This window comes from Vipera ursinii (assembly GCF_947247035.1).
Source record: "Vipera ursinii genome assembly, chromosome: 5".
NCBI lineage: Eukaryota > Metazoa > Chordata > Lepidosauria > Squamata > Viperidae > Vipera > Vipera ursinii.
Genome location: NC_139518.1, coordinates 91,581,628 through 91,605,345, shown reverse-complemented (window position 1 = coordinate 91,605,345; position 23,718 = coordinate 91,581,628). Strand labels below are relative to the sequence as shown.

At 38.7% G+C, this 23,718-nt stretch overlaps 1 protein-coding gene across 14 annotated transcripts in view; it reads left to right on the top strand.

The window, feature by feature from the left end:
- CAMK2G (calcium/calmodulin dependent protein kinase II gamma) overlaps positions 1–22,672 on the top strand; it is a 180,964-nt gene extending 158,292 nt beyond the window's left edge. For 4 of the 14 annotated variants that reach the window (XM_083364218.1, XM_083364217.1, XM_083364216.1 and 1 more), the window contains 8 exons: positions 4,160–4,228; positions 5,587–5,631; positions 6,772–6,820; positions 10,027–10,158; positions 14,460–14,535; positions 15,478–15,572; positions 17,815–18,059; positions 20,224–22,672. In XM_083364218.1, coding sequence (XP_083220344.1) covers positions 4,160–4,228; positions 5,587–5,631; positions 6,772–6,820; positions 10,027–10,158; positions 14,460–14,535; positions 15,478–15,572; positions 17,815–18,047 — 699 coding nt within the window. In that variant the 3' untranslated portion in view covers positions 18,048–18,059; positions 20,224–22,672. Of the gene's footprint in view, positions 1–4,159; positions 4,229–5,586; positions 5,632–6,771; positions 6,821–10,026; positions 10,159–14,459; positions 14,536–15,477; positions 15,573–17,814; positions 18,060–18,923; positions 19,012–20,223 lie in introns of all 14 variants that reach the window. The other 10 variants (XM_083364212.1, XM_083364211.1, XM_083364221.1 and 7 more) reach the window with 5 other exon arrangements.
- Positions 22,673–23,718: the final 1,046 nt, after the last annotated feature.

Sequence of the window (23,718 nt, the reverse complement as noted above, 5' to 3'; positions counted from 1 at the left end):
AGGGATATAGGATGCTGGACACATTCTTTCCTTCCTTCATTCTGACTCCTTTAGACCAGTTTGGAAGTATGCAACGTAGCTCACTCATCATACGAAAACTTGCTACGTGGCTCATTCTCTTCTATTTCCCTTCGGTCCCTCCCATACTTCAAAGGTTGCCCTGAATGCAGGCAGAAAAATTGGATCTCCTTTGTATGTCTGTGCCAGGAATTCTGACACTGTGATGCCACAGCTTCTAAAAGTGATAAATGAACTTATATGAATTTCATCCTTATTCACGGTTAATGTTGGGGAAAAATAAAAATGCCATTTGCTTTTAATAATTACATTTGAATTTGTGTGAAACAAAGCTAGAACTTTGAGTTTATGAAACAAAACTCTTAAAAATACTATTAAAATTATGCAGTTTGCTAGCGTACATTTCTGCAGACGTTCCAAAGACAACTGATGCATTATCATTTACCATTTCAGCAGAGTCGCAGGGGATATTTTCACAAGAAGCTGAATACAGCTATCTGTAGTCAATGTCCAATCAAATCTCTCTTATATCTATAGGCCTTCAAAAGTGACCTGTGTCAGTGAATCATCTGCCTCAGTTAATAGATTGTTGCATGATCAGTAGATGTTAATATAACTTGCAGAAAAAATAGCTTTGTTCAGTCCGATTGTGCTAACTCTCCCCTCCAAATATTTGAAATATTAAAATATATTAAAGCTGTCTGTCAATGCTGCTAACATCAGATGTTCTTGCTTTGACAACAGATGGAAATGCAGCCATTTTCCTCTTTTGCTTTTAGAGTTAGTTGATGCTGGGAGGGGGGGTGTGAATGAGAGTCCAGTTAGTCATAACAATCATAACTCAGCTGTGGGAATCCAAGGCTATTGCCCCAGAGTTGATAAAGATTTGGCGGGCTTGCTTCAAGCTAATTGGGGAATGTGATTTATGACTGTTAATTGGAGGAGGGAATTGTGCTTTGCTACTTTGTGCCCAGGCCATGGGGGGTGGGTGGGATGGGATTCAGTTTTTGGCTTCAACTATGTAGTGCCGATACTTTGTTTCTCAAATAAAAGATTTGTTAAGGTAAACAATGCCTTGAAGTTCTTTTGCAGAGTTTCGTCTGTCGGAACCATGACGCTGTCATTGAAGCAAATTATAAAAACATTATCAATGTAACAATGGATTTTAATAGATATAGTAGTCCAGGATGACTGGGTCAAGGAATGGCCTTTTTAAGAGGGGTAGTGCTGTTGCCTAAGATATCGACTCATACCCAGTCCCTGGTCTTTCTCTGGGACCTCATACTCAGAAGGGATTGTGTTCAAGCCCACAGGTGGTAAAGCAGGCTTTTTGAGAAGGAAGTTGTGACGCATTCCAGAATAGGTAATAGTGGTAAAAACATTTAAAAATAGTATAAATTTGTGAACGTATTCAAGCACACGCATGTGCATACTGTTGCCCTAGATATTCTTCCTAAGCGCTGTCATTTTTATTAGAATATAGCAGCCATTGCAATAACAGGCTGTAGTAGTAGGACTGTATTTTGAGATGAAGAGAAAGTAACAATAGACAACAATTTTTTTAAAAAAATATTTAGAACCAGCAAATTGTTGGATGGAGCATTTGGTCAACAAACTGACATTTCTGTACCTCAGGGCCAATCCACCATCATCACTACTTTTGATTATCCTCCATTATTGGCCTGCTATATTATGGAATCACCACATAAGGGTGAATTCTTTTCTTTGATCTCATTCTGTGATGATTTACCAGTAATCATCCTGTATTGGGGAACAGGACTCACTATCACTTTTACTTCCTTGGTTAGAATTCAGCCTAAAAGGAAGGGAAACCAGCTAGCAACCTACTAGTAGGTTGCAATCTAGTTGTGACCTTAGAACCCGTTCCCAAGCTATTTCCTTTTCCTCGTTTCTATCTCCAGGTCTTTTGTCTTAACACAAACTACAATAAAACCAGCAGTAGTTTTTAAAAATCTCTCAGATATTCTCAGTATGTGTAGAAAAAGAACAAGGGTGTCCCTGCTCTCCATAACAGCCCTTCAAAACTTCTCTCAAGGGCTTCCTTCAGTGGTGGCTCCTTTTGGGGTGAACTGACACAGTCTTGGCTAGGAAGGCTGAACGAGATACCAGGAGTCACTTGGGAGCATTGAGGCATGATTCATTAAGGAGGGAGGCATGGACCCAGTGTGGTATCCTTGACTGAACGACTGGTTTTCTCAGACTTATTTGAGGGAGGGCTGGCTTGATATCCATGCAGAGTTCATTTTTAGACCAATTCCAAGGAGCTAATTCGAGGAAAAAAGCCTGGGTTTGGTTCTGCAAGGGGAGGCAGCTATTATGGAATGCTTGCAAATTCTTAGCAGCAATTTGAGAGGTCAGATCCCACAGATCCTCTGTCCTCCACGTTCCTTTCATAATACTGAAGCAACAAATGTGTGGATTTTCTATAGGTAGTTCTTGCTTAACAATCATTTGTTTAGTGACCATTCAAAATTATGACGGTGTTGAACAAATGTTAGTTATGGCTAGTCCTTGAAGTTGTGGCCATTGTAGTGCCCTCATAATCAAAATGCAGGTGCTTGGTAGCCCACCTGAATACACAACTATAGAGTACACTTCTACTGCCCCGCCCACTGATCAGCAAAGCGGTAGATCCTTGTTAGGGGAAGGGAACTTGGTGGGCCCGGCTGAGGAGGAGGCCACGGGATTGAGGCATCAGTTTGTGTAGGTAAGGAGAAGCAGGCACAAAGACCTCGCCAACAACCACAGTGAGGACTAGGGGAACTGCTGTTGTTAAGCAGTGTGGCCACATGACGTTTTGCCTAATGACCATTTCCTCTGGGGTGGAAATTCTGGTCCTAATTAGGGTTGTTTAAGTGAGGACTATCTATAGAGGGCATCATTTTGTGTTATTACTATTCACAGCACTGCTCGAAATTAATAACTACTATTTTTTTATGTCGCTGTATATGAAAACCTTTAAAATGGGGAGTTGGGCTTGCTGCCTGCTGAAATGTACAGTTGCAGAAAAGATCTGGAAGAACTTTGATTCTGTCACAGTCACCCCACCCCACCCCACCCAAAAAAGCATGATGTGGGAGTTCTATGTCCAGGCGCCTTTTTGCTTGTTACAATTTACTTAGAAGGTGCTATTTTGTCATGCATTTATTATAGGTATTGTAAGGAACTGTTTGTGACTCTTGGGTAATCCAGCCCTCGATGGGGCTAGATTGAATAAAACAGGCTTTTAGACATTTTATTTTTATTTTTATTTATTTTTATTGCATTTATATCCCGCCCTTCTCCGAAGACTCAGGGCGGCTTACAAGCTTAGCAGTAGCCTTCATTCCATGTATATGCCTGCTTATTAGGGCTTTCACACACACCCCAAGTGGCATTATTACAAAGTCAGCTTATTGCCCCCAACAATCTGGGTCCTCATTTTACCTACCTCGGAAGGATGGAAGGCTGAGTCAACCTTGAGCCTGGTGGGATGCGAACCTGCAATAATTGCAGGCAGCTGGTGTTACTTAAGGAGGCATTAGCCCACTGCTCCACCAAGGCTCTTTTTAAGGGCCATTGTTAAGGGCCAGTGCAAAACAAATTTGTTCTGTAACTCTCAGCAATGAAACCTCCCTTTTCACTATTAAGTTCTACAGGTGGACCTAAAGGTGCCTTGGCTCACTTGCTAATTTCTAAGTAGGATGCTTGTCCAGGGTAGCGTGTGCTACTTTCCTACACATCTTGAATGAGAAGAGACCCACAGGAGGGATTGCTTCTTACAAAATGCACATCTGGATCTACCCAGCTGACTGCGCTTCATCTAAATATGTTCTCTTTTCTTAAATTCTCCACCCATTGGTTGATTTAAGAATCTGTCTGGGCCACTCATTTTCCTCCATACACTTTGGGCCAACTGTCATTTTCCATCTCCTCGTTTTGCCCATCCTGTCTAACTTTCTGGCATTGTCTGTGGGAGGTGATAAATAAAGTAGTGCTTGTTATCGTCCTCAAGCTCTCTTCTCTCATAGGGTTGATTTGGGAAGGGACTGAACTAATTTTTAGCAATAAATGTCATGTTGTTATGATTACTGCCCAAGGGGGCAGAGCTAAAACTAAACCATCTGTTTTTCTGTCTTAGCCACAGACCAACAACAAAGCCAGTGTAGTAAGCCCAGCAAAAGAAACGCCCCCAGTGCAGATGTCCATGGTATCTTTCCCAACCATTTCTTTCTCCTTGCTTCCTTTTTGGTCTTACCCTTGGCCAGAATGCTGCCTGTTTTGCTCTTTTGTTTTGGCTTAGTTCTGTCTGCACTCCCAAACATTATCCCAGCTTCCTTGCCAGTTGGAAGTGCAAAGTGCTCTGGCGTCTGTATGTGGGTCCAGCAGACCGAAGGAGGCTGTAGCAGAGTGGCCATCAGCATCCAGTCTCCAAGGAAGGAAGGAATGGAAAACTCTTCTGTGGTCCGATTTGCACAGGGTTTTTCGCTGCTCCTCACTAATACTCTCGCCAAGGGCCACCCATTCCATAAGGCAGTGGAAAGGCCCTTTTGCTGTTGTCCTTAAAAAACTGAGTGATAGCCTTATGCAGTATCTGATGCGGAAATGTGAGAGCATTATGGCACTGAGTCATACTGCTGACAAGAAGGCATCTGAAGGCTCCTGGGGAACAAAACTGGATAAGGACAAGCCTCTCCATAACAATTCAGGAATGAGGGCCAGCATATGAACTTAGTGGGATTCTTAGAGACTGGATAATTGCTTTTCATTCTCTGTAATGCTTTTCCCCCCTCTTGGGATATTTCATAATTTGAATTCCCACATACATGGTGTGTCTCAGATTGCACTGGCTTTAAAAGAGTTGCTTGTAAGTTGCTTATTTATCTTCTTCTCTTTGTATTGAAGTCATCCCATCTTGGCAACTCAATTTGAATCAAACATGAGATTTTGCCTGTTCTCTGTGTAGTTCTTTGCGGTAGCATATACGGGTGCCTTTGTCGCCCATTGCGTGGGAAATTATGAATGTCCCCATAGAGAGAGAAATAATGCCAAAAAGCAGGGTGGGGAAGACGTGGAGACAAAGCCATATGTTCAGCCTTTTTATTCTGAGTGAAATTTTAAGTGGACATTTTCCTTTATTTAATGAATTACAACAGTTTGCCCAAACTTTTCTCTTGATAGCTGTAATGAGCTTTCAGATGAAATGCGTAGCTTGTTAGAATATGGAGAAATACCATGGCTTTGTCTCCTAGAAAATGAAGGTAATTAGTGCACGGGTGTCAAACTCGTCACGTGACGTGTTGCGGCATATTGCGACTTTTTTTGCATTGCCGGGTTGGGCGCAGCCTCCACATGATGCAACCGACCCATGGGCCGGCAGTTTGACACCCCTGTATTAGTGGGTCTTTTGGGGCTCTCCAAGGGAGTGGTCTGTGTTATCTGTTATCTGCTCACACCATTCCTTAGATAGAAATCTTGCGCTTTATTGTTGTTTGTTATTTTGCTTTCCCAACAGATACATGCTTTGAGCTAGAATCTGATTCTTTATTTCTGTCCTCTTTCAATTAGGAACCACAAACTACTGTTGTCCACAATGCTAATGATGGCATAAAGGTAAGGTGAGGTTCACAAAAGACTTCCATAATTTCAAACTGGCCTCTTCCTTATCCTTTGAAATTGCATACATTACATAGGATTTACATTAGCCAGAGTTATATGTAATTTATTTATTTTTATTTTTTATTTTAATTCCATTTATAATCCTGCATGAAGAAATGATCAGCTAGTTTTCCATGAATCCTATGCTGTTTAACTGGCTTACCTTATTTATTAGACAGATGGCATAAAAATACATTTTATTTTGAAATGTACCTATCTTTATGGCAAAAAGCTTGATTGTTTTAGATATTTGGATATTTCATTCAGAGATTTCTCCTTGTACAGAAAATATAGTACAAATGAATACAAAACTTTTTCATTGTTTTTATATTCTGCATTTGTTTGGCAGAAAGGTGATACAAAATACAACTTTTCCTACAAATTACAAATTCAGTCTGGTGTTTCTCATCATATACAGTTGCAATATAACTTCTCTTGCTGGCCATGTTTTCTTTTAATATTTTAAGCTTTCTTTTAATTGTGGACTTTGTTCCATTTGATCCTGAGAGCTATCCCATATAAAAGCTTGTAGTAGGAAATTTTTCAGGAAATCAAAACCTTCAACATGATACTGCAGTTAGTTCCTGACTTGCAACCATAACTAGACCAGAATTTATGTTATTAAGCAAGGAAATTCTTAAGTGAGTCATACCCAATTTAACAATATTTTTGCAGAGGTTGTAAGTGACTCACTGCAGTTGTTAACCCACCAACACAGCATACCCCGTTGATTTTGCTTATAAGAAGCTGGCTGGGTAGGTTCTGATTGCTGGAGTCATACAATCATTGTGTGAGTCATACAATTTGACCCGTACGAAGAAAGCCCTGTGCCAGGGAGGGATCACTAAATTTTGCTTCATGTAAAAAATGAATACATGTATTCAGAAAATTTCAGTGTATAGAAGATTACAGAAGACATAATTTATCTGTAATTTAAGCAACATGCCTTGGAGATGCTGGGAGGCCAGTTGTGGAATTTCAAAATGATATTTAGGATAACACTGCATCGAATGAATGAAGGTTGCCAAATATTCATTTTTCCTACTCGATGTCTGCTTTTCTTGTCTTGTGAATGCTGATGTTTCTATCTTACAGGGTTCCACAGAGAGCTGCAATACCACTACTGAAGATGAAGATTTGAAAGGTACATACAGCTTAATAGCAAATGAAGACAGGATTGCAGGCTTGTTGGCAAAGCAGCTTTTCCCCATGCCACCTTCTGTGCATACAAAGTTGATTGACACCCTTTAAAGGAATAAGAGTTATTTTAACTCTTGTTGTCTGGGATTGCTGGTTTACAGACAGCATATTATTATTATGTTTGGTTGCACGCTGAGCCAGATCGTTTGACTAGATATGATATTTTTATCTTTATTGAGTCCTTCCCAAATACCTGGGATATTGTTACTTATTAAATTTACACGCCACCTGAACTCCCAGCAACTCTGGATGCTTTACAAATGTTAAAACATTTAACACAAAAGCACAGAAGGCAAAAGAACAATGATGGCTAAGAAAACACACACATACGTATGTATGTATGTATGTATGTATGTATGTATGTAGAATCTTGCTAGTAGTTTCTGGGGAAACAGATTTGCTATATTTCTATGCAATATGTAAAAACTACAAGATGAACTATTCACAGCGCAAGCTGCCACAATAGTCAAACATTAATTTCTGTTATTTACAGCATGTTACAATGAGTCATTAATTAATTAAACAATTAAACAATTAATTAATTAATTAATTATTGGGACTTATATGCCGCCCTATCTCCCGAAGGACTCAGGGCGGCTAACAACAATAAAATACAATAATACAAAAGTTAAAAAGAAATTAAATTAATAGCCCCAGTAGAATAAATTAAAATTAAGTTAAAAATTAAAAACATAATTAAAATCCCTGTCAGTCCAGGTCATTTAAACTGACCTCAACTTACTGACTAGAATTGAAGGAGGAGAGTACTTGCATTATTCTGTGTGGATGTGATGCTTCTGGAGAGTTCTTATATCAAACCTTTCCTGCTTATCTGTCAAGCAGGCCCCTCAGTTGTGGAACCACATTGCCATCATACCTGGCTGAGCACAGGATGGCAACACAGGGTCACAAAAGTGCAACTGCATTGCTGCCATCTAGTGGATAACTAGGTTGTACTAATTGCACTGTTTGCCTTGTTCTCCTTTGTCTTTTGAAAAAAGAGGTGGGTTAGGGAATGGGCAGAATCCTGGGAAAGCAGCATACAAAGCTCCTAATATTTTATAGGTCAGCCCAAGTGACCAAAATCCTTTATTTTTAAACAGAAAGCTGGACTGAGGGCCAGCCTGTTTCATTGTGCATGCCTCCTGAAGCAACAGCTTTGAAACATACCCGGGAGTCAGTGTCCGCTTTACTCACTTCTCAGCCGGTCATCTTTGGCAATGCTTACCCATACTTGTCTCCCTTCCATTTTGACCCCTGTAATGTTTTCTACACTGAGCTACATTTGTAAAGTCACAATAAGTAGTTATATTTTTATATGATACTGATACGAAAAAATCTGAAGTGATGGGCAATTGTTCACTGGATATAATTAAGATGTTATTACTGTTTTTAGGGCCAAAAATGACTCATGGGATGACTATCACAGGAGCCATTTCTTTCCTTATGAATCGTGTGTGTTGGTGCTGGGGAAGCATCGTCTTCACATTTTACTTGTGAAATTGCCTCTCTGTAGAGTAATTAAAAATGAGACCTAAGCTGAGACAATTCCTTAGTTTCGCTTTACATAATTATCAAAAGGCAGTATGTTTGAACCTCCAAGAACTTAAACCAGAAACTCCCAAGCCTCAGAATAAAAAAAATGAAGTGATCCTTCAATTTATTTGACCAACTTCTAACCTCACTAATCTTAAGTTTATCGAAGCCAGTTTCATATATTGTCGATCTTTTGTTTCTGCCTGCAGCTCATGTAACCACTAGACCAGTGTTTATTTGGTCGGCAATTTTAAGATGTGTGGACTTGAAGTCTGCACAGACTGATGGAATACAAAACAGTTCTGTTATTTAAAGACTTTTCCTTGGATTTGGTGAGATAAAGCATAGCTTTCTTGACTCAACAGAAAAATCTTCCGGGGTATGCCTTACATACTAGGCATTGCATCTGGACAGATTGCAAAAAGTCACTAAATATGTTCTTGCCTGGTTTACAGTCATCAAAGTGCATACATAGATAGCGAAATGAAAAAAAAAATTTTGTAATTTAAAAAGTGGCTTAGCATTTGACTGTTATTCTGTAGAGATTTCCACATTTGGGGGGAGTCTGCCTTGATTAGCTGAAGTAGATACTAAGAGGTGTTAGGAGGGATGAAAAGAACAGATATACATGAAAACCTGTTTGGTCAATCTGCTTACTCAGTCAGACAATCTCAAATGTTGCATTTGTGAAGACAGGAGGTTCTCTGCTTGCCTGAAAATGAGGTGGGAAAAGCACCAAGAGTTGCCTAGAGAGGGCACTTACTATTACGGTTTTCTATCTTTCTTCAATAGGACAGAGGAAGCATATAGTCAAATTAGAAAAGTAGCATTATATTTGCTGCATTTGTAACTCACTTTTCTTCCATGACACTCAAAGTAGCCTTGATCAGACCCCTAACCTGTTGAGGTTAAGTTGTGTTGCACACTCAGAAATTGTTATATTGAGACAGGGATGTAATAATCTGGCCTTTTTACAATGCCCTCTCCAACTTATTGGTTGTTTTAATAAGTATATATTGATTTGGGGACAAGATCTGACATTTTCCTTGCTAAAATTGGCATTTTTAAAAATTCCAAATAATTGCAATGTCTTTTTTTTTCCTCCTAAGTGTCCGGAAATTATGGTCCTGGGTTAGACAAATGAACTTCTGTCTGCGATGTGGTTTTGATTGTAACGTGGAATCTGTGGAATATTTTATTCTCCAACTTGTGTCTCATTTAGTTCTCAGAGTCAGTACATCAAAAGGGTGGATCTCTTTGAAAAGATGCTTGGCGTGTCTCTCCAGTGGGGAAGGTCTTCCAGAGATCCATCAAAGAATGGCCCTGGCACTGCTTTTATCTGGGAGCAGTGTGTGCTCTGGGATTTTGTCTATGTCAAGGGTAGGCAACATTGGCTGTTTTATGACTTGTGGACTTCAATCCCAGAATTCCTGAGCCAGCTATGCTATGCTATGCTGGCTCAGGAATTCTGGGAATTGATGTTCACAAGTCATAAAAGAGCCAACGTTGCCTACCCCTGGTCTGTGTGAATGGGTGTGGATTTGTATTTTCACTGCAATTCTTATTCTGCTTTCTGCTTTTATTTTTATTTTAATGCTTGCATTTGTTTTGCAGCTACTGCTACACTGTCTTATGAAGAGAAACTTCTTGCCTGGGATAGCCCAGGGCAAACAGTGGAGTTGGATCGTGCTCAGTCGGAGCCTATCCTAACTCCAGTAGTTCCATTTGCATTTAACAGTCTATCATGTAAGTTAGCTGTTAATTAGCAGTAGTAGCAGGTAGAGAAATATTAGTAGTGATTTATGTCCCTTTTTATTTCTCTATTTCTACCTTTCTTCCCTATCATCCTGTAGCAGTTATCACTTTCTGCTTGAATTAACTAGTTAGAAGAGTAGATCCGTTCATTACTAAGTGTCCCTAATCCCTGGAAAACTGTCTTGTGCCAGACTTCATCTGCATTCTCTTACATTTCAGTCTGGGACAAGTTATTGACCAATTGAACATTGTTGACCAAGAGTTATAGACAAAAGTGTACATGGAAATGCAAACAAAAATGCTAAGAAAGTAAAGCATTTGATAATATTGTCAATTGTAGCAAATTATCATCTCTTCTAGAGATAACAGATGACTTGTCCTCAAAGTATTCTCCTCCTTTGAGCTGCTGTTAGAATGGGCTTTCAAAGGGCATTATATGTACCAGTAAGCTTGCCATGCTATGTAGAAGGGGCAGCACAAAAGCATATGAGAAATTGTTGCTGTTTCCTCTGTCAGACAGTGACAAAGTCTCCCTTGTGGAATCCTCTTGCGTATTTGATTGTAAGCCAAGGTGGGAACATCCTTGGTTAAGCCATAGGATGGGAACTGAATCTGTTGGCCATCTTTCTTCATTGTCTTTTCTACCTACCTTTATCACCAAGAAAACCTAAATGTTAAGAGAAACTGTTCTTCTGTAGATGAGTGATGATTTCTAAGAATGCTGCAAAGGTTTTTTGCCATTCTCATTGAAATCATTGAGATTGCTAATTTTCAGTGGATTATTAAGTTTAATTTTGGGGTTTATTGTACGTAATGATCAATAGAAAGCAAGTTTATGCGTTGCTGTCTATTATCCATGATGATTACTGCACTCCACTGGGTTTTAAAAGCTTTCTGTTCATGCTGTCATGTTTGCTTCAATCCAAGACCATCATAAAGTATTCATCATCACTGAATCTTCCTTCTAACAACAAAGATGAAAATGTTTTTTGTAGCAGATAAAGATAGAAACTCATGTCCAAGAAATATTTGCTTACAAATGGGACACTTCGACATGAGAGAATGATCTCCCAAACAAGCTCACTCCTCTATAGTTGGGGTTTTATTTAGATTGTACTGGAATACTCAAATCAAGTTGTTTCAAGGCTGAGTAAAGTCAGATGATAGGTCATAATATGTTAATATTGGATACTTGTTTTCTGTACAGACATAAAGTGACTAAGGTACTCCATAAAAAAGAAAGTTAATTCAATATTTCAGGTAGCCAAGCTGCATATGAGTCTCCAGAGAAATTAACAAGATTCAAGGGCTTTCAGAACAGGTCTCCAAAATTTAGAGTGGGTTCCTCTACAGACTCAAATCACAGTGGTAACAAATTTACCTATCATTTAGCAGGCATTGAAAGTTCTGAACTCTGGATATATTTATTGCAGCAGGAATATTACTGCCATTATGGTTAGAAAAATGCAGAATTTCATTTGAAAGTTTATGGACCTGACAGTGATATGCCTCTGCTGTTAATCTTGGGTTGCCAAGACTTGGAAAGTTGTGGCCAAATATTTGAATATAAATATATTTTGTTTACTATGACATGGATCTATAGAAATATGGCTCAATAGGAAAGAGAGAAAAATAGATTGTTGGAAAGTACAGTGTGATGTTTCTCGTTGGTTGTGATGTTTAGTCTATTTGGGCACAATTTAATAGCTGGTATGTCTACAGTCTGTTGACAATATTTGTGGTTTTATTGATGCTAAGCACAACAAAAGTAGCAATTGTTCAAAAATAATGTATTGCTCAGTATTTGAACTTAGAAAGTGGTTCATCAGCCATACTTTCCATTTGTACTACCCATTCAGTTCTAACTGCTCACGGAATGATGGACACAACAGGCCTTTTAATCTATTCTAGCACAAATGATTTAATGTATTTATTAACTAAGGCAAGGGTAGGCAACCTTGGCTCTTTTATGACTTGTGGACTTCAACTCCCAGAATTCCTGAGCCAGCATGGCTGTCTCAAGAATTCTGGGAGTTGAAGTCCACGAGTCATAAAAAAGCCAAGGTTGCCTATCCCTGAACTAAGGGAACAGAGTAATCAGTTTGCAAGTGGTAGATGACAAAGATATTAGACTTTGTTTCAATGGTTTCAAGTTCAAGGTTTGCGTGGATTCCAAAAAAGCAAGGAGCTTGGTTATGCAAACTCTTAGAAGGGAACCAGGTGAAAATTTGGTAAGGATTAAGGACATCATGAACATTTTGCTCTCTTGACTTCAAAAAAGATTGACAGACTTGTGATAAGCTGCACGTGTCTGCTTTTACAAAAGTATTTGATGGAATTGCATGTTTTTTTGTAATTGGATGAAGCGAAGCAAAGCATAATATGTAATGCATTACACCAGTGGGTACCATTCAGAAGATTTTAAAGTCTTTGATAAGATTTTATCATCCACATGATCTGTCTGTAAACGTTCAAGGCCTACAAATGAGCCTGTTTTTTGAAGCTATTTATTTCTGTCGTGGAGGAAATCAGAAACAGATATTAATATGCTATTGCTCAGGTGGAGGGTATCTAAATTCTAAGCATATGCTTCCTGTGTGCAGTTAAAACTTTGCCTTAAATAATTTCCTTACATGGTGAGAGTTAGAATTTTGAACTGCCACAAAGTTGTTGTGGCATACATAAAACTGGGAATGGTAGTCAGTCACAAGGGCTAATTGAATAAGGTATGAAAATGTTTGTTCAAATGAAAGCCTGAACATTTTCATAACCAACATGAAAACAACATCGTTTCTTCATACCAAAAGACTCTTGTGTCCTCATCACTAATCCTCTCCTTTAAAAGATAAAAGGCAGGATAGTGGATCACAAGGTCTGCAAGTGTATCCGTTGAAACCAATGCTGAGGTTCTGCTCAGTCTAGTCCAGGGGTAGGCAACCTCGGCTCTTTTATGACTCATGGACTTCAACTCCCAGAATTCTGCTGACTCAGGAATTCTGGGAGTTGAAGTCCATGAGTCATAAGAGAGCCGAGGTTGCCTACCCGTGGACTAGTCTGTGAGCTATTTCTCTGAGAACTGCTACCAGTGTGACACTTCTTCAGATGATTCAAATAACAATCTGCAAGAAAAGTCATTTGATGACTTTGCATCAGTTTGGCAAAGACACTCTAGCAGAGTGAGACTACACTTGGGACATTTTCAGGAGAAGCAGCAACTTTATTCAAGAATAAAAACAGTTCCTATTAAATCATTTATTTAAGCCACCAAGCAGCCATTGGAGGCAGTGTCTGAAAACCTATCACTGTGTCCTTTTGTTAATGTGTTTGAAGTTTGTATAATTTGTTGGAAATTTCAAAGAACCAGCAGTCTTGCTATAATCTTATCTGGGTCAGTACAAACACAATTAAGCTTCTTCCTGCAGATCTGCATTTTGTCCCACCAAACTCAGAGTGGTCTTACAGTCATTCCCACTGATGCTGATGAAGTTCTAGTCTTTGTCAATACAAATCATAGTTACTATAACCCAGGTCTCTACAGAACCATAGTAGTTTACAAAATACAAATTGTGGTTCAAACTAGAACTGCATAACATGAGACCAAGGGTACAGCCCCTAAAATAAATAGAATACAAACCTTCCAGAATTTGCTACTAAATTGTAATGTCTAATTTGATGGATTTTTTTTAAAGAAAATTGATTATACTGAGGATATCTAATTTAAATTTATTACTGTCATTAAAAATCCAATTGTGGCCATTGAATGAAAAAAAACCCTGTTCCTGGTACAATTGCTTAGTTTCTGAGGGAGTAATAAACCAATGATAGACCTGTAATGGGCCCTTTTCTTCAGATTTGCATCATATGGTGAATTTTTCCCATCACAGAGATGATGCTTTAAGATTTGTTCCTTGATTCTTAGAGCATTACTGCTCTATATGGAGATTATATTTTAAATTTAGTACAATATCTTGACTTTCTGAATGGTACAGCCTGTTTCCTGAGCTCTTTCCTCTTAACAGCAGACGCCATCCCCCCAAATCAGGTAGGCAACTATGGCCCCTTTACGACCGATGGACCTCAACTCCCAAAATTCCTCAGCCAGCTATGCTGTTGTCCACTCCTTCTCCAAATGGTTAGCCTCATTGCTGTGCTGTTTTTCTGGAATGCAAGAAGTCAGCTGCCCCTCAAGACTAGTATCAACCCTGTTGATTGTCTTAAAGGAGTGACTTATTCACCATATATTTTTCATAATTCCAGTGCTTTAAAATTGTCTTTTTCATGCTTGCCCTCAGCGCGTAAGCAAGAAATCATCAAGATAACAGAACAGCTGATTGAAGCAATCAACAATGGAGACTTTGAAGCTTACACGTAAGTGAAGAAATGCAGAGGTCTTTTTATGTATCATAATGACCATATAGTTAGTCCTCATTTCGTGATTACTGACAATTACAACAGCGATGTGTGATCAATCCTCCCATTTTTTTAAAACTTTTGCAGGTCTGTAAAGAAAGGAAAGCTGAAGATAGATCAAAAGTCCAGTTGCAGTTTCAGTTAGTGATTGCTTGGCTTAACCAAGTTGCCAGTCCCAATCGTAATTACACGAGGACTACCTGTAATTAGTTACATAAGCTATGAAAGCTTGTCCCAACTAATAGCCAGAAATACTTGTAACCTATTGGTGATAACACTGAGTGTCAAATGTGCCTTTGTGTTTTTTAGCTAGAACACCAGAAAGGCATAACTGAATATTTTTTGATGCTGTAGAACTAGTATAAAACACATGTAATAAATGCAGTTCTGTCAATACCAATATTTTGAAAGCATGAAACAATGGTCATTCATTGTATCAAATTCATTCCTCTATACAAAAATATTATTACCGTAGTTTTTTTCTCTCTGCAAAAATGTTTAGTTAATCTGCAAATGCATTGTTAGACAGGAGGAAATGTATTGAGTTCTAATGGGAATAGAAAATGGGCATAAATAAATGTACTTGGAAATGAATCACAGGTAAAATCCATACATTGAATTTGGAACTAGAACAGCTTCCCCCAAAGTTTGTTTTCCTATAATCTGCATCTATTTTATCAGACCAAGAGAGAGTTAAGATCTTCTCTAAAGCAAGAAATAATTAGCATAAATGATTGTATCATAATATTTGAAGCTGCTACAGGGGGTTTTTTTTGATAGGAAAAACTTTCTGCATCAAAGTGGCACAGTACTAACAATATGTAATAATATATGCAGTTCTCTGATAAATTATTTCAAGGATTAGATGCCAATGAGATCAGATTACTTCATTTGTTATAGGAAGATCTGTGATCCTGGGCTGACCTCATTTGAACCTGAAGCACTGGGAAACCTCGTGGAGGGGATGGACTTCCACAAGTTTTACTTTGAGAACTGTGAGTGGTAGATAACTGGCAAATTCAAAATTACACTTCCCCTATCTCCATGGGTAGGAAATGGCTTGGGATTTCATGTCCACGTCTCGACTAGCTGTCAGTAAGGATCATATTGTAACTGATATACACACTTCCAAAATTCACTCCATTTTTCCCAGATTGTTGCTCAGATTGGACAAATCTGTTCCATGTCCTCCGTGTTCTCTTTTTATTTCCAAATTTTGTATATAAAGCATGTGCACTTTGCTACAACTTTCTGTCTCTTGTGATTGTCTTGTCATAACACCTTGTTTTAGATCACTAGGGTTTGTATACCTAATGTTATCTATTAAATTCAGGGGAATGCAAGGTTGGACACCCCTGCTCTAAAGAGTCAAGAGCTGCCCAGAGTAATTGGACAGTGAGATGAGTGACATATAAATTAAATAAATTAATTAATAGCACATATTTAAAATCCTGAAAAATTCCTGCCTACCTAAAAGGCAGTATTCTCTGTTTTTATAAGCACACACATGTGATGAACAAAACTCACTGGAATCAATTTTAGTGTCATATATCTAATTGCATCAGAATTTCATTTGTGTGTTTTACTAATGCACTTCATGTATGTATTAATTAAATATCATAACAAATAGAGTGTATATTAAGTTAAAGTATTATATTGACAACCACTGAAATCTGTTGGCAATTTACAGTAAAAGAAGTATCAACCATATTCTATTATTTAACAATAAGGAGAATATATCTTAGTGAGATGCAAAAGTAGAAAATTGTAACAAAGTGCTCTAATTATTTTTAATTTCATCTGTTTCAGGAATGTATGCTACACTTGAATATTTTCAGGGCATTTTGCAGAATAATATATATTAAAATGCTCTGCAGCAATCAGTACGAAAAAAACTGAATTAATGTTAAAAGCAAAATTACAACCTATTCAGATGACGAATGTTTGGAAAAATAGCAAAACATTTTAGGCAGGTCTTCCTAAGTAAAGATCCTCAGAAATAGGGTGAAGAAGGCCCTCCACTTGCAAACAGTGTGTCTCATGTACTTTGATGGGAACATGTGGAGATGAAGGAGGTGACTGGAGATTCTGCTGAGTTTGACTCTAATTCCCAAATCATTTAGGATTTTCAGGACAGGCAGTAGCTCTCACTGTGCTTCGCATATGGCAGTGCAGTGATTTTAGCACTAATAAAATTCAATTATAAGACCAAATTTCATACTTCAATTTGGAATGTATCATTTCAGAGATTGCCTGACTGAAACTGAGTCTCAAACAGAACATTGTTTCTGGAAACCCAACGTTTCCTGAGTCTCGTTGACTTTCACTGCAGGAATTAACAAACGGCAATTGCTCTTGGACAGAATTAGATGATCTGACGTAAGCACAGTGGGGGAAAAAAGCCAACCTAATTTTAAAAGTGCTTTTTAAAGAGTTGTCTTTGTTAAAAACTCAGGACAAGTGAATAGAAAATTCTATTCATATCAGTCCATGGTTTGTTTGAGAATATATAGTGCTCAAGGTTAAAGGGCAGCATTGAAAGAATGTGCTATTGCCCCGTAAAGTACTGTTTTCTTGCAAAAGGTAAGCAATAGCTTTGCTCCCAAATTTCTTCCTTGCTAGGATTTGAGGTATCGTACAGGTGGTGGGGAATATGGTAATACAATGTAATGATATCCCTGGTCTCCATCGTGGAAACCTCTGCAATACTGTCCTCTCTTGGCAGCCAGGTGTGAGTAAACATCTTTCCGTTGCCATCTGACAGCTTCCCAAAGGCAGACAGAGGAAGCCTTTAGGCTGGTCAAGTTACTCTCTCCTTCCTCTTTCTGCTGCTCATCTGTGTCTGTCTTTTCCGTAATTTTCCTAATTCCGTTACATTCCGTAGAGGCAAAGTGGATTCTATTGTATATGATTACGTTAAATGATAAAGCCATTAATTTTGTCCTTCCAAGAATTATTTAGATTCAAAACAGCAGGAAAGTAATACCATTTTTAGAATTTATGGAGAAAGTCTCTGAAATGCTGGGTGGACTGGAGCTTTGCTATGATTAGGGGAAGAAAAGTAAGAAAAAATTGTTTGTAAAAAGGGGAAACCCGGGCGCTACATCCCCGATTAAGATGGAAGAAAACAACAAAGGGGACGGAGATGGGTCACAGGGTTGCCAAGCTGTAACGGACAGAGCCAATGTCTCTTGGGTGAGTTGAGAAGAATCTTGATCATTTTTTGTATCTCCTCAGTACTGTCCAAGAACAGCAAACCAATCCACACTACCATCCTGAATCCCCATGTTCATGTTATTGGTGATGATGCAGCTTGTATTGCCTATATCCGTTTGACCCAATATATTGATGGCCAGGGCCGGCCTCGCACCATGCAGTCCGAAGAAACCCGGGTCTGGCATCGCCGTGATGGCAAGTGGCTGAACGTACACTACCATTGTTCTGGGGCCCCTGCAGCTCCGCTCCAATGAAGCTAAAAATGGGTAGGTTTGGCAGGGAAAGGCTACGAGTGCTGTTAGGAATATATCTAGCAAAGTTTAGCTAAACAAAGTGCCCCGTATCTGAAAACGTGCAGGCAAAGTGAGCCATACAAATACTTTATATTCTGAAATGTGACCAGGGATGCAGAGAAGGCAGAGATGAAAAGCATGCAAGGCAAAGATGTACAGATAAACCAATTCATGTTAGTAAGTCTTAATAGAATAAAAGTCCTTGTTCTTCAGGTGGTTAGAGACAATGGCTTTAGGCAGCCCCCCCCCCCTCATCCCATAGAGAACCAAAGGATTTGGTTTGGTCTTCTCTCTTTATCAAGGCAGAAGCCAGCAAAGGCTTTTTGTCACTCCTGGGCGCTGATGTTTGTTCACTGATCAGCCCTGCAAGATTGGATGGCATATTTGATATAAGGTTCAATTCCCCTAGTTTTTAAGGCCCTGGTTAAAGCAAAAGTCCATAAAGATTAGATTAGATGTTTTTGTAACCTGCCTAATTTTTTGATAAATAACTCTGCCTGGAAAAATACCTAACACTCCTTACTCCTCCTATTTTTCCTATTTCTTCTCTCCAAAGAACTAAATGGGATAGAGCAATTCTTTAGTCTCACGGGGCAGTGCTTTTTAGAGTGAAAAACCTACATCTTTACTATTCCCAAGTTATAGAACTTGGAATTTTATTAGCGGGGTATGTTTTCAAAATAAAAGCTATACAACTAGTACTATATAAAAAACCTGTATGATATTTATCAAGGTCTTCAATTTCTCTCATTATTTCCAGAAAAATCAGTAATTATCTGAGCAAACCTAAGCTAAAAAGTAACAAAAACTTTTGGTGAAATTTCTTTTGCTCTTTAGGATGATGAATCACAGTAGATCTCCCAGAAGCTTTCTTACCTGACCAATCTTTGCTGTTCCTTAAGATTCAGCTTGATACCTAGCATTGGTAATTGGAGCATTATATTCGTTTAAACTTTTATCCCGATGGCTTTTAGTAGTTCAAGTGGATTGCTGAATTTCCCTGTCTACCCTTGCAGAGGGACATGGAATAAGGGACAGTAGGGAAACAGGAACGAACAAACATTGTCTTCTAATAGTTCAAGGACGTGGTTTCCTAATTAAAAAGTCTTGAGTTCCCTTCAGCAGTTCACTAGGACATACAAATAAACCTTAAGAAAATGTATGTAAATTGATGGAGTTTGTTTTTTTTTTAAAAAAAAAACCTGGCAGACCAACCCACCTTTTCTCTTGACGTCCTACAAGTGCTTCTTCTTGTCCCTTTTCAACCTATTAAAGTTTTAACTTTCTTAAATCCCTTCTTGAGCTTAATTTTAGTGCTGAGAACTGACATTTTGTTATTTAATGGCATTATCTTGTCAGTTTTCTTATTTAATTCTTACCTTAATTTTTTAAACCTACTTTTCAATTCCCAATGAAGACCTAATGTGACTTTCATTTCCTGCCTCATTACAAGAATAAGAATTCATCAAGTAATGATAGGCATATATGCTTGATACTCCTTAGGGCTACAAACTGAGGCTACTTTTGGCAAAATTTTGTAATCTTTCCTCTAGTGTATTGTAAAGTAATGTCTGCAATGTTTTGCAGATTTGTTTGGAAGATTTTTGAATAATGTTGGATATTTAATTTTTAGAAAAAATAGTCAACGGTACCTCACTGAAAAGGAAATTTAGCTGTTCGAGAGTTTACAATGTCTGAAACCCGATACCTTCGGCACAGAAATTATTCTGGGGCAACACACTTGCCCCGTAGCATCCTTGACATGGAACAGATACAACATTGGTTGAATTCTCAAATATTAGAAGGGCAATCCAACAGATAATTTGTCTCTTGTTCACCATGTCCTTTCTTCCATACTAACTTCTTAAATGTATTATTTTAGGCTATTGAGATAGCTTACAGCCAGGGGAATATTAACGTAAAGAAATGATTTTAATGATCAACAGTAATTAAGTGGAATAGGGAGGACTATCCCTTAACTATTGTGCGCTGTGAAGTGTAACTATCTTCAGTGTACTAGTTTAAATGCAGGTGTAACCATCCAGGCCTTGGGATTCCTAATCTGATTTGCCCCATTGACCCCGTTACGTTTCCTTCTACAGTTTTTCTCTTCACGCTTATGCTTTTCTGATTGCAGCAGTTTTCGGAGATACTCAGCGGGAGGGCAATATCTTCTCAGCAAGCAGCTCTGGAGTACCTGAATTACAGCAACGGTCATATTCGTTTTGACGTTTAAAGAAATAAGAATTACAAACCGGCAGCAGCCAAGTGCACGAAACCCTGCATGAATCTGATGCTCCGGGTGCTGCCGCCTTTCTGTTGTTTTTCCATGGATCCATCGTGTCTGTTTCTGCTGTATGAAGGTGTCTTACAACTCCTGAGAGAAACCCATATTGTTTGTATAGAAAAGAGATCGTCTGTGATGGAGTATCCAGCACCTCCCCTCCAGGGCTGATGATGGAGCAACAGCTGTGAAGCATCTTTCGGAATTGGAGCAAAGAGAGAGAAAGAGTTTGAAAGTGAGACACTGCACCTCTTACGCAGCAGGATGCTGTCCTCTGGTGTAGGCCCAGTGGAAATGGACCTCGTCTTTGGGTTATGCTGCTGCTTTGATCAGTGAGATACGGCTGGTGCTGGTGAGCTCACTGGGGCCCGCGTAAAGAAAGGAGTAAAGCAAAAGAAGGACTTTTCTTACACTGTTGCTATCCAGCAACCCACTGGAGCCCAGACACCAGCAGTAGAGATGAGCCAATTATTTGACCACTGGCTCTCACTGATGGATTGGATAAAAATGAACAAGAATGTTTTAAGGAACAAGTATGGGCTGGTTTTGTTAGCATAGGAGCTTCAGAGATGCACTGATTTTTACAAACAGCCACTCCTCGATGATGTAAGTCGACTTATAAGGGTAGAATTTAAAAGCAAATAATCTTAAGAGGGCAAAAAGTTATGTGAACGGCTTATTTTATTTTACTTTTTATTGTTTAGAATAGATGGGATCCAGAGTGCTGCAGAATATGTGCTCCTTAGGAAACAGTTGAAAAGCTTTGTTACACTCTGCCCTGAAGATTTGCACACACATGCATTTGCTTCCTGTATGGTGTGTAATTTAGTCTCTGTGTTATACTAAAATACTATATTAGCTATGAATTTAAAAAGTTCTATAATTATGGGGCTAGCTGGTTTCCCAGTTTGATTTGCTTTCTGATAAAACTAGCAAAAGGGAGCCAGCAACTTCCAGAAGTGCTTTTTTCAGTAGCCCAGTCTATTTGACATTGCTTTATTTCCTGTTATTCTGTAGTTTTTTGGGTTGTTTTAACCACATAAACATAGAGCTTTTGCATCAACCGTATTTATTGTCTTTGCTACAAAGAAAGCAAGTAATGTTCTTTATTTCCTACATCAGAAGTGTTTGTCAGCTTTACGGTTTGACTACTGTTTTTTCAGTTTCTGAGTAGAAGTGGGATAAAAGCTTTCCCAGTAAATTTCCAATATCAGATTTATACTATGACATTCTCTGCCCCTGGTATACAATGCACATCAAGCATTTTTATGTCCAGTCATTGGATCTGAGAACATTGAATTCCATTAAGGTGTTCCCTTTGTACCTGAAATAGGATTGAGAATAATTGTGCTGTCTAATTAAATAAAAAATTGAGGGTCAACTTAATGGAGTTCAGGAAAATACAGTTTCAATTTCAATATGAATTGAAAGGGAAATACCCTTTTCTATTCTTCTAGTGAGAAACTCCTAACTCAGCTCCATAATATTTATGATTGCTTATGACTCAATGCAGGAAAAAAGCATTCCTTCTTGCAGAGGTTTGGGCAAAATTTCCTTCTCCTTTAAAGAGAAGGAATATTTTCTCAAATGAGAGAGAGAATTCTACTGGGGCAAAAGAACCTGTGACACTTCAGTTGTTGCTGGCTACACCTCCTAGTATCCCTCACCATTGGCTTGTGAGCTGGGGTTGTTGGCGAAGTTAATTCAACAGCATCTGAAAAGTGTGACAAAACTTCATCTCCTCCTATAAATTTAATATAGAACATATCTAGGACTAAGTGCGAAGTAATAAAACCCCCGATAATTTTACTAAGATTTTTAAGAACGACATTACAAAGTGAGGAACAGGAAATTAGTTATACTGCTTTAAAAAAAGATGTGCATGCTTCTAGGTCTGATCTTTTCTTGTCTTTATCTGATTATTTATAATAATCCCCCTGTATTGAGTATCTGCATCCTTAAAACATATTTTTGGAACCGTTTGAGTTGTTTTGTCTTTGTTTTTACCATCTGTAAAACCTGTTCCAATTTAATGAGAACCTTAGCTTGGTATGGCCGTTATCAAACACAGCTATAGACCTTTGGCTTTCTTAATGTTCTGCTACGAGGTTAATGTAAGCATCTATATCATGTCCAGTTTTACACAGGAAATGGAACACGTTTGATGCAAATTTTTTGCATGATAGTGAAATAATAAAGTTAGTTTTTTTTTCCTGAATGTTAATAGAACCTTCATAGCTTTGTTACAATAAACCTTGAAGTCAACATATTTAATAAAATAACATTTAAATGGTGCAAAATATCAGATAGTAATCTTCTATTTTCCTGAGTGCCTGAGATATCAGCATGAGCTGTTTGGAGATACCCCTTTGTCAAGGTGGCAGTGAAGTATGTGCAAATGTGTTGTACACCTGGAAACAGCTGAGTGAGATGAATGAGTTTATGTGTTATGTAGCTGCACCCAGCTGAAGTTATGGGCACTAATCTACCAAGCAGTGATAATAGAATAGAATAGAACAGAACAGAATAGAATAACAGAGTTGGAAGGGACCCTTGTAGGTCTCTACATCATTTCTGACAGATGGCAGTCCAGTCTCTTCTTGAAAGCTTCCAGTTATGAAACTACCACATCTGGAGGCAAACTGTTCCATTGGTTCTGACTGTCAGGAATTTTCTTATTTCCAGGTTGAATCTCTCGTTGATCAGTTTTCATCCATTATTCCTTCTCTAGCCTTCAGGTGCTTTGGAAAATAGGTTGACCCCCTCCTCTCTGTGACAGCCCTTCAAATATTGGAACACTGCTATCATGTCTCCCCTGGTCTTTCTCTTCACTAGACTAGCCCCTTGCAATCCAAATGGCATAATCCTAAATTGGTAGCTGCCGAGTGGACAATTAAAGGCCATCTTCCATTCATCACCAGCTTTGACCCTTACCCTGTAGTACGCCTCCCTCAAGTCCAGTTTTGTAAACACCCTTCACTTCGCTAAATGGGCTAGGAGGTCTTTCATCAAGGGAAGAGGATACAGGTGTTCCATACACACCCCATTGATGCGCCGGAAATCAACACATAAGCGGAGGAAGACATCCTTCTTAAACAGGACGAGTGCCGCTATCCTGGAACGAGCCAGTTGGATAAAACCCCGTTTCAAGTTTTTGTCAATATACCGTCGCAATTCCTCCATCTCCCGTGGTGTCATGGCGTACATACGGGGTTTAGGTAATTTGACTCCTGGTTCCAGTTCAATGGCACAGTCCGTTGGTCGATGAGGTGGCAGGATGTCACACTCTTGTTCGTTGAATACATCGGCCAAATCGGAGTACACCCGTGGGACTTGGACCCCTTGTCC